Source organism: Lingula anatina, chromosome 5, assembly GCF_051362555.1.
Source record: "Lingula anatina isolate TDL-2025a chromosome 5, LinAna3.0, whole genome shotgun sequence".
Taxonomy (NCBI): Eukaryota; Metazoa; Brachiopoda; class Lingulata; order Lingulida; family Lingulidae; genus Lingula; species Lingula anatina.
Window position 1 is genome coordinate 6,837,041 of NC_141771.1, and position 11,496 is coordinate 6,848,536.

An 11,496-nucleotide genomic window follows, 5' to 3' on the forward strand; every position below is an offset into this window, starting at 1 on the left:
TAGCAGGGGCCGATTTTGGATTTATCGTCATGCGCTGAAATGGGATATTTCACACAACTTTTTTTCACCAAATTTACCTCTACAGCGCGGTATAGATAATATTAAAGACCACGCTGACGCCGACATAAACAACTGACGATTTTTATTTTCAACAGTCATGCAGTAATGGATCATATGTCACAGACAAAAAAACATCTTCAGTCTTGCTCCTCGTGAGCTTAAACAAGATAATCAAAATCAAAATTACGTTTTGAGTAACGAACATAATCAACTCGCTCCTAATCGTTATATACTAGTTAAACCACAGCACATGCTCTCTGTACAAAATTTACACATATCTGGTGTCTGTATGTTGAATACGTATGGTGTATAGAAACGGCCATGCCTGGGCAATACATAAAACGATAAAATATATGTAATATACATAAAATTAAAACAATACATCATTGCTTGCACTTGCTCTAACCACATCAGTCGTTTGTACATTCTCCCTCATATTTTTACACGACATACACTCGCGTTCACAATAAGCATATACGTTTACATCTCCACATTAAATTCAGTTGGTCCACCTCCGCCCATCTTCTCCAATGTCATTGGTCCATATAAAAACCATCTAAGGTTGCTCCGCATTGATTAGCTGAAATGACACGCCGAACAGTGTCTTTGCTGACTTCTGCTAGAGAGAACTAGTATAATGTACTCGTTCCTGCGTTTCTAGTTCTTTTTGTGCGTTATTAAGTGTTTCTGTTCTATTTTTCTTAAACTGTATCGCTTTGTTAACGAAGATAATAATAATAATGATGATAATAATAATAATAATCTTCCCAGGAATTATGTTGCATTCCTTCTTGAAAAATAAAACGTTAACATTCTTCAAACGTGCAGTTTTTCCTACGGTTTCATCCAGATTGGTGTACAGATCATTTCACCTTCTACGTGTATGTCTCTTTTGAAGAGAATAGTTTTCAATATTTTACATATAAACATCAAATCACCACTTACTAAATACAACTTGTATTTTCCATCACCTCTACCTCTTTTCGTCATTTCTATACATCTTTTAATAGGTTAAAGAGGTCATAATATTTGTGAACACATTCTTATATTGCCTCAACGTACACAAGTTTTACTTCATCTTTGTGAACAGATATGAACCAAAAAAGCTGAACAAATTGTTCCATTAAACTAATACAGCGATCTTTACAATATCTCAGCAATGTCGTGCTTTCTGAGAAGTTTTTGTCTTAATACAACGAACATGCATCTACAAATACGACAAGGAGATACACCTAGATGCCCCTCGCTTCCATCATTTTTCAATATGATCACGTTTTTTCAGTGTGTGCCATTTTTGAAAGCACAAGGCCAATATCTGTATACTTGCACAATGTATGTATCAATTTTTTGAAAGACAAAAAAATAATATCTAAAAAGTTTATTTTTAAAATATCCCAAATTTACAAAACACACGCTTTAGAACTTCACTCAAATTACCTTCACGGCAATTTAACAATAATCGATGTGCCTTCATTCACTTTTTGAAAGACAAAAAATAAAAAATCAAAAAGGTTTTTTTTTTATCAGATAATATCTAAAATTTACAAGATACATGCTTTTGAACTCTATTCAAATTACATTCACGATAATTTAACAACAACTGACGCGCCTTCAATTAATCAAATATCAAATGCAATGTCTAGGCATTCTACACAAATATAACTACACCCTAAAAACTGGACCAGCGGGCGAAATCTGACCATTAGAAGGGCTACACTCCATATAAGGATCTCCAGGTTTCCCAGAATTCAAGTGCTTGGAAGCCAATGCGTCGGCAATCCCGTTCACACGCGCGCTTTTCGACATCGATCCATTCCCTTTACGACTGCAGTTAAGCGGCTGCGACTGTGGCGACGTTGGTTGCAAGGAAGATTTCGATTGGTCAATCTGTGGAGGCGATGGCGTCCGTGTTGTTGAAACCACATCTTGTTTCTCACTTTTCGGACTTTGGCCAACCTTTCCTTCTCCGTCTTGAGTTGATGTTACCGTGCACTCTGCTTCTACGCTGGCAGAGCGAAGAGTGGAAAGATCTTGGGCCTCCATGTACTCTGCGGAGTCCGTGTGTGCGGTGTAGTTTTCAGGGCTCGTCTTGATTCCAGCACCTGTGACGTCAGCAGCCATGGGAGCTGGCATGATAGTTGGTATTGTCATTGCACCGGGTTGACCTCCGGCCGCCAAAACTGCGGCTTGGGTCGAATGAGATGGTGCCAAATTTTTGAAGCTAGTCTGCGGAAAATAAATAATGCCATAATTCCCATTGGCGATTGCTGCTTGAAAGTTTATAGGCTGCACGAAGGGTTGTCTTTGCTGGTCGGGGATGTGGAGACCTTGTGGCTGAAAGGGGGACGCCGGGGGCTGCTGCCACTGTGGAGCTTCAGGCCACTGTTTCTGGCGGCGCTGTCGTGGCTTTTTACGCCCTAAAACTTTAGTAGGGTCAGGCTTGTTTGACATCAGGCTGCCGTGTTGTTTCTTTGCCCCTATTTGACTTAGGGGGATTTGAGGTACTTTTAGTTGTGGAGTGTGTTGCCGTTGGTGGGTTTGGTGTTGCTGGTTATTGCGTAATTCCTGTGGCTGCTGCTGTCGAGGTGTTTGTTTCGTTATTTGCTGGCCCTGGTGTCGGAACTGGTCATGCTGCTGAGCATTTTGTGTCGGTTTCTCGTAGCTCATCTGCTCTTGTTCTGGCGTTGACTGGTTTTGGAAGTCGTATATTTGTTGCGCAGCCTGTTGCTGCCGCTGCCATGAGTCTTCTTTTTCTAGCTGGGCGGGGCCTTGCTCGCTGCCAAATTGACGTTGATCTTCCTGTACACGCTGTATCTCCCGATGCTCGCTCTGAAACTTCTGCTGCATTTTCTCTTGTTGGTGTTGTTTTTGTTGTAAAATATAGTCATGGTTTTGTTGATAATTGCTTTCAATAGGACTAGCACCATTTTTAGCAGATGCATTATTTGCAGATGCAGATGCGTTGGCAATATTCACTGGCGTTGGCAATGTATTGGAAGATGCCGACACCGGCACAGTTCCCGTGGCAACGGTTTCTAAGACCACTCCATTATTATTATTATGACCACTTTCAGGGACCGTAGGTGCCTCATCCACTGTTGCCACGTTTACTTGAGGTAAAGGTAATGAATCCGTGGCTGATCTCTGCGTAGGGATTGTTTTATCATTATCCAAAACTGGCACAGTTTCAGTGTCTATAGCACTGGGTGTCTTGGGACCCTGGGGTGCAGTAGAAAGATCCGACTCCTCGTCTTTTGCTTTGTCGCCCTCTATACGCCGTTTCTTGTGTGGTACAGCGTCTGTGGTGTGTTCTGTGTCCTGGTTACGAACTACCTCCCTCTCAAATATGAGATAGTATAACTTCAGCGGCTCCCTCTAAAAAACAACAATAAAATACGTTTTAACACGACATATAACGAGTAAATCTGCATACTACCGGCATAAACATGTCGTTTCACTTTGAGACTAATATATTTATTTACGGCACTCCAATCACGTTGTGATCTATGCTTTTGTTAAACTGGTGAGTGGGGTGCACGAACGAGAGCGTTTTGTCGAACTACACGAGTCCTCCGTTGCCCCCTGTTCGAGGATGTGTAAGCCCCGCAGTAAACTTACCCTAGTCCACGTGTAGATGTAGGCTACGTCCATCAGCGTGTAGTCGTCATTCAGCGGCTCGTCTGAGTGGAAGATATCGACCTAAAATAAACCAAGGTTCAGAATATATTTCAATTATATGATTCAAACGAGAACCAAAGACTGTTTTTATTTACGATAATTAATCAAACGCGTGTTGTGACACTACATTGCACTTACATTTATGGGAAAGTGAATAACAAGAAAACAAAACGGCAACGTTAATAATTTCGTGCAGCGCATCACATCTTTGTATTGTAAATGGTGGTAGCTTTGTTCTAATCTTATGTATTATTTCTTAATGCGTTTGCATTATAAAACCCGTTGCCACGCTATACCAGTTTCTATGTGGACCTAATCGAACTAAGCTAAAACCCTACGTTAATCAATAAGAATGTGTGGTGACGACCAACAGCGCATTTCAGACTATTGCAGTCCGAGTTTGTCGTAAGTGTGAACAGATCTTAACATATCACGCAAAAATGGCCGACTTTGCTATGTCTCAAGGATAAACCGCTTACGTCATAGTTGAGCGACAAATCGAACTTCATGAAGATGAATTTCTTGAGGTGAGCAACGGTGAAGGCCGCGGGACACAAAAGGTGGCGCTTGTCGTGGTCCTGTAAGAGAAACCAGAGATAATATACATTTTCGACAGTGTCAATGATTAATATTTCAAACATGTTTATATACACCTAATCTATAATTCCATAATTCTGTAATACGAGATATAAAATTTATATTGAAATACCCTGATCAAATCATAAGACGTGGAGTATGTCCGTCGTCGTCGTTGAAATTACTTTATCTAGAATATCGCGGCGAAAAAAATAACGCCAATATATCAGTAGATCTCTGTAGCAAAATGAATCATTTAAAAATCAGAAAAATAAAGAGTTCGGTTACACGGTACCTGCACTGCTTGCTTGCCATCTTCACCCTCAGGTGCCGGATTATTTTTAAACGCCGACCTATAGTACGGAGAGAAATATTACTCACAATTAACAAAAACGGAAAATGGGTTTAAATGTTTTTTTTCCTGGAAAACATAAAAGTTTAAATGATTTGATGAAACATGGGTGTGATATTTTGGGAAATTCATTGAAGAATTTGATTACGAGGAAGTTTTGGAACAGCGTAAATATTTAATATTTTGTCCATCAAATCTTTAAATACGAGTCGAATTAAAAAAATTTCTACACCCACGTGTCTCTGTACTCCAACGAAAGACTGATTTTGTCATCTTCAGTATAGATGGCGCCTTCGTCGACCTCTCCCTTATCTTCATTCGACAGACCGAAACTTGGATCTGAAATTATAGATAAAATGAGCTCAGAATAAAGATTGATCGTTTTGACATGTGTGCACGTGTTTCTAATCCGAAGCCACGGTGCCTTCTTGTGCAGGTGAGAAGGAAAAAGACCAAAGATGCCGCGCGATCCTAATTCGGGGGATCTGGTCTTCAGACGGGGTTCTCTTGTACAATTCCCTCCACATGGCCGAAATCAACCTCTCAATATTTCATTTTCCTCGTCGAATTGCAAACTTAAGGGCACACTTTATACAAACGGTTTAAATCACTCTAAATGCATGTATAACTTACCTGGCAGAGGATTAACTGCGAAGAAATCTCGCCTTCGTTTCATTTCATCTACAAATAACGAGCATGAATTTTAATTCTCAAAAGACGGGTTAAACGCACCGTCGATGCACAATTTAAACAGCATTCTTCTTTTCATTTGAGACTGATAAGAAGCATGACTATTTATAACTAACGGATTTTAAATATCAATGTACAATAAGTGGAATCGTGCGGATTGAGTAAACAATTTATATATTCCGATGTATTTTAAAATCACTCACTTTTAAAAAGACCAGGCACCAGTTTATAAACAAGGTCTTGGAGCGTCTTATCTAATCTGAAAACAGAAAAAAAAGAAATTGCTTTAAAATTCCTTTACCTTTTGATTTTCACATGAGCGGAATCCCGAAAATAACTTAGAATATTCGTGTAAACAACAGCTTTAAGGTATTATTAACCTCTCAAATAGTCTGACAAATAATTGCGAAGTAGTTCTTCTACAAAACAAACACACAGACGTGCAGGCCTTAAAACAAATTCAGCGTTTGTTTATCTGCCTTTCGTGACCGATGAAAGATGTCGGATAACACGTTGACCAATCGACTCCTTGTTTCCTCAAACCACAGGCAGGTTGTCCGGTTAATCGAACGTTCATGGAGCGAATTACCGCACGTAAATAACTCTCTAACATGAAGAGTAAGCGATCTCGATATTTCACATGGACGTCAAGTTGTAGAAGAGGTTCCTTTGAAAATACATGTACGCTCTTCAAACGAAATTTAACCCCTTATACCAGTTAAAACTCAAAGAAGTGGATCCATAATGAGGATTTTGAAAAAATGTAACGGAAATTCTGTCATTTAACATTTTTTCCTGCCAGTTATCATTAAATAATTTCAAAATAGCCGTTTCTTTGTAAGGTAAGCGTATAAAAAAAATAAAGAAATAACCCTACCGTTCACTATGTATTATTGCCCTTTTCTTGGTCGACTTGGTTACATAGAAAGCTTTTTTTTTTTGTTTGCGGGTGAATTTTGCCCACGCGAACTAGGAATGAATGTTCATAACGCAAACGGCAATACTTTTAACTTCAATTGTTAATTCTCCCCTTTTTTATCCGTAATGGCCACATTGTGTTGAATTAAGCAGCCCACAAAACTTCTTACGTAAAGTCACTCTTATTTCTGTCTATGAGTAATTTTTATAATATTACAGGTAAGTCTCCTTCTCTTTCAAGTTCTACTTAAATTTAACCTAAATAAACATTTTGATTCTTATTTTTCCTTACCGGACATTAACGAGAGGTCGAGTCTTATGGACCATGACGTCACATATTGGACAATACTTGCTGCTCTCGAGATAACGCACAATGCAGGTCTTGCAAACTGAAATGGAAACAAACAATAGAATTAATACCTTAACGCCTCGATTGGGCTTATTATAAGCCCCACTCGAAACGACTTTAGATACCATTGTAAAATATTTGCACAATACAAGTATGATGGGTTTATTCTCATTACGATAGTTTGTCGGGTAAATGTCATAAAACAAGGCCTTTGGCTCAGACCTATTATTAGTCGTGTGTTGATTCATCCAAAGAAAGAGGCATTACTTTTAAGTATTTTTCCCGCATTTTCCAAATGTGCAAATAGCCTATCATATGAATAACAGCGCTTTCACACCAGGTGTGGTAAAGAATTAAGCAGCTATTCCATTTTCATTCCAACGAAAGACCAGTTTAAACTCACCATGATTCACCAAAATAATTTAAGAAGATCCATCTTCGCCAAATGACACTTTACATAATGAAGTTTCCATTTAAAAATAATCTTCATGGTCAGGGAAGAAATTATATAATTTTCGGGACTCTCCTTAAAATGATCACGTAATACAAGGCTACAAACTAATTCATTATAGCACATAAAAGAACTTGGTTTTAAAATTCAACCCAATTTCTGGTCTTAAGTTTTTCGTATCAACGGCCCCAGCGACGTAAGATACAGGTAGAAACCATTTCATGGCGAGGAATGGTAAGCTAAGCGTTGACGTTCTGAATTTCGAATTACATAGTTTTGAGAAGACCCTCGTAACACGGACTAAGATAAAAAGGTCATTGGATAAGATAGACAACTGGAACTCTGTTTACCCCGAGAAGATTACTGAACTTGACATTATGATCATTTGTTGCATTTTCACGTTTACTGGATACTGAGGACCGTAATAAGGGGAAGAATATTTGCAGTTTGTGGAAAATAGCCTTTTTAGTTTCCATCTTTGGAAAGATAGAGTTTGATGTCTTCATGAATGACTTTCTTTTGGACTCCATTCGATTATTTTCAATTTCCTTATTGGGAGTGCACACGAATTATCTGTGAATTCTTATCACTTTTGACTTTGCACTGCGTCATAGTACGGTAACAGGGAAATCATTCTCTCCTATACCATCGTAGTACTTTCCGCGCTCATTTTTATTTTCACCAATCCCTTTTTAATTTAATTTAGTTCGATTGTGAAGGGTAGTCACCCCATTTACCCTTCTTCAGGGTAAGAGAAAGACTAAGTTCTGTACATTACAGTGAGCGAAAGATTTTGCATAAAATAGTAAGGCCTCAAGTAGAGACTAACTGAGTATAACTGAATACCAAAATAATACTAATCGTCTAAACTTATGGATTACTGACATTTCAGTACGACGATTCCCAAAAAATATTTTTAACATAGCAATGTATAAGCAATTTGTATATATATGTACTACATGAAAAACTTGCAATTTTTAACCGCAAAACAAGTATTTTGGATTAAAAAAAAGAGAGACTCACACCCGTTGGTAATAACGTTTCTCAGTGACATCAACACATTTAGCATAAATTTGTATTAAAGACGACAGGTGTATTACAACAGTTGTGCAATTCGTAATTTAATTTCTGGGAATGTATATGTATGACTTCGACAGATGGTACATCAATAACTGACAAATTGATATGATTAAGTATTAAATTTGAGTCATAGTGTCAACATTGTATTTAGCAAAGAAAACATGTTCGTTGTTAAATATACCCTTTATTATTTAAAATCCTGTAGAACATGCATATTTTAACACGCGACAGCGTATGCAGTTTACACACTTCTGGCTTAAAGTACTACTGAGAGTAGAAAGTCTGCCTGTCGCGACGTTAAGCAAACACATAGGCCCTATTTTGAATTGCGTATGTTTTGTTTTTAAACGATCTAACGAAAATAAATTTTGACAGCATATCTACATTTAGCAGACGTTTTTTTTATGTTTCAATGGCAAACTAAAAGATGAAGATAAAAAATATAATTGGCCGACTTTTTAATTATAAAAAACTTTTCATTGCGGACCTCTCCACTTGCTATATATTGATAATTAAAGTCCATTTATACAAAGAATAATTTCCTTCAGGTTAAAGGCAAAATAAGCAGAAAATCGGATTGCCATTTGAATTTAAAAATAGCACTAGAAGCCGTCGGCATGACAACGAAGAATAACTATCTTTTATACACTAAACATACTAGAATAACTAATACCACCCTTCGTTATAGCGATTTATTGTAGATAATCGTACGAATTGACGACGCACTTTTAAGTATTTGCGTCATTCTTCTAATCTCTGTATTTTGTTAATGTAAAAAATGATATATTTTAAATTACTGGCGTCATTCCTTGTAATTTTACTCTGTAGTACTAATGGTAGTTACAATTCGTACTGAAATATTGACGTTAATGTCACTCTCAATAATTCTGCTCTGTATTAACCACTTGCGTGAATAAACGACTATTTTTGTTGTCACTCCGTCATTCCTCTCCAAAGATACTATTTGTGTAAATGAATGAATGAATGAATGACACTTTTTGGAATATTTCTATCGCCCTTCGTAATTCTGCTTTATACTAACGCCTCGCAGGAATAAACAAGATATTTAAATACTGAAGTCATTATCCGTCATTCCAAATGAGTAGCTACTCGATCGCTGGAATAAAATGACACAATTTGAAATATTGATGTCGTTGTGTTGAGTGCCGCTCTATCAGCGGGCTGTCAGAAGTAAGTGTCATTTGACATGGCGGATGTTTGGACTAGATATGAGTGTAAACAAACCGATGTTTTGACTGCATCAATGAAACGACGAAACTGACAGCATCATGAATTTTTGAAGCATCAAACCACGCGAGAAGAATCTTCAGCGTTCTGTCATTTGGAACAAGGACCCGGCAAACTGCCTAGTCGGTAGTGAGTGATATTACAATAATAGACATTTTCAGCATACATGTAATATAAATTAGACATGATGAAACGTGAAATTTCTCAATTATTTATATGGAAAAATTCAACAAAATCGTAAATTATTTGTGCCTTCCCTCCCCATGGAATACCATTTTTCACTATAATATCAAATAAATTTAATTTTTCATTCCTGCTAATGTTCCGAATCTACATTGTACGTCACGGGTCACTCTCGAGGGTCGGAAGAATCAATCTTAAGGACATAAAAAACTGAGGAACATCCCAACTATAAATAAGTTGCATTTGATGTTTTGTAGCACACCACTGTTTAAATCCTTATCGGAAATCAGAAGGGAGTGAGTATGACGGCTATATAGGCCAGGTGCTTGTTCCACGAAAGAGGTATACGAGAGGGTTAAACATCTAGACCAATAGGTTCGGTCTACTTTGACACAATATTCGGTAGAAATTCAATTAAATGATATTCTGCGCTAATTTTATATCAGGAGAAACACGCCTTACGTTTCATGCCAAAACTTATTTCATTAATTTATGGATTTATAATGAACTGATGTTGGCTTACTTTTGGGGCTAAAAGTTTAGACCAATTTTGTGGCTATAGCCGTTTTGTGAAACCGGCGGTAGGGATTGTTAGAAACTAATTGTCTGTAGTGTATATATATGGCTCATTGATGTCTCGGTTATTTCACTTTCATCTTCTATGTTCACACCTTTTTTCACTGAAGAGTGATCAAACCAAAATATAGCGATACTCAAACTCATGGGACTCCCTACTATCAGATATGTTATTTTGACTCTGCTATTTCTGTCTTTTTCGGAAATCCATTAATTTTATCAAAACGAATTCACAGATTAAACGGTGGGCTGATCAGTCGACTGATATTGATATGATGGAACAAAAATACATACTTATAAAGGTATCTACAAAGATAATGACAATTCATACGGGTAGCCTTATTTGGAAGAAGTAACGCTACGCCATTTGACGTCATCAAATATGGACAAAAAATGACGTCAAATGAGGCACTCGGGCCTCAGTTACTATGTAGCGAACGACCCCACAGTAAAAAGGCGTTTTTAGGAGGCAGAAACAAAGGTCCATTTTACAGCAGTATACTTAAGTGATGTCTTCTGTACCGGTACACGTTGAGCGATTAACAACTTAATATAACCTGGCTTTCACATTAGAGAATCACCTAAACGGAGCTTCCGAGTTCGAAGCGGCCAATTACTGTTCGAGGGCGCCAACTCAAATAAACAGTACCCTCTACCAGGGCCACAGTTATTATTCTGTGGACATTTTTTCACAGTACATAGATTATCCATCAATTTAACCAGAAACATATTTATGAATATCTATAGTGAAAAATCTTCGGCCCTGGTAGGTGGTAAATGAACAGCAGGAAGCGTACTTGTGGAAATCTTGTATACCCACCGCATCACTGGGAAATTTGCGAGATTTGCTCCTAACTCGGGCGGTTCCTATTACAAGTTTGGGCCTCTCAAATTGTACCGTTACAGACTGCATCGCTAAAGTATACCGTTCTGTGTAAAAAGAGCCAAACAGCTGTCAGTTAACTTACAAGAATGAAGACACTCAGTGATGGTCGCCGCGTCCACGAAGTAGCCGCCGCACAGGGCGCACATCAGATGCGGGTTCAGATCAGTAAGCTGTAACTTGGTGGTCCGATGCATCCTGGGAATACAAGAGTGCGAAATGAATAATTACACTGCAAACACCACTACAAAATAAATACAAAAGAAAAGAAATTCAACTACATGTTGTAGGGCTGTTTACAAAATTAAAGTTCAACAGTACAGCGTAACAATACTCCTTAAATATGATTAATAAGATTCTTTGATTAAATGGCTCTTCGATCACTAATGTCCGCATGATAGATACATTGTTCTATTCTGACAATGTGATATTAAATACAATCAGGACATTAT

General features: G+C 37.8%; 1 protein-coding gene across 3 annotated transcripts in view; it reads right to left on the reverse strand.

Annotated features, from left to right (window-relative positions):
- Window positions 1-125: 125 nt before the first annotated feature.
- LOC106157411 (uncharacterized) overlaps window positions 126-11,496 on the reverse strand; it is a 29,450-nt gene continuing 18,079 nt past the window's right edge. For 2 of the 3 annotated variants that reach the window (XM_013533052.2, XM_013533044.3), the window contains exons 2-10: window positions 11,130-11,242; window positions 6,567-6,663; window positions 5,560-5,615; window positions 5,300-5,347; window positions 4,903-5,005; window positions 4,610-4,667; window positions 4,218-4,316; window positions 3,679-3,759; window positions 126-3,435 (exon numbers count right to left, since the gene is read on the reverse strand). In XM_013533052.2, the coding sequence (XP_013388506.2) occupies window positions 1,723-3,435; window positions 3,679-3,759; window positions 4,218-4,316; window positions 4,610-4,667; window positions 4,903-5,005; window positions 5,300-5,347; window positions 5,560-5,615; window positions 6,567-6,663; window positions 11,130-11,241 (2,367 nt within the window). In that variant the 5' untranslated portion in view covers window position 11,242 and the 3' untranslated portion in view covers window positions 126-1,722. The remainder of the gene's footprint in view (window positions 3,436-3,678; window positions 3,760-4,217; window positions 4,317-4,609; window positions 4,668-4,902; window positions 5,006-5,299; window positions 5,348-5,559; window positions 5,616-6,566; window positions 6,664-11,129; window positions 11,243-11,496) is intronic. The other variant, XM_087012980.1, reaches the window with a different exon arrangement.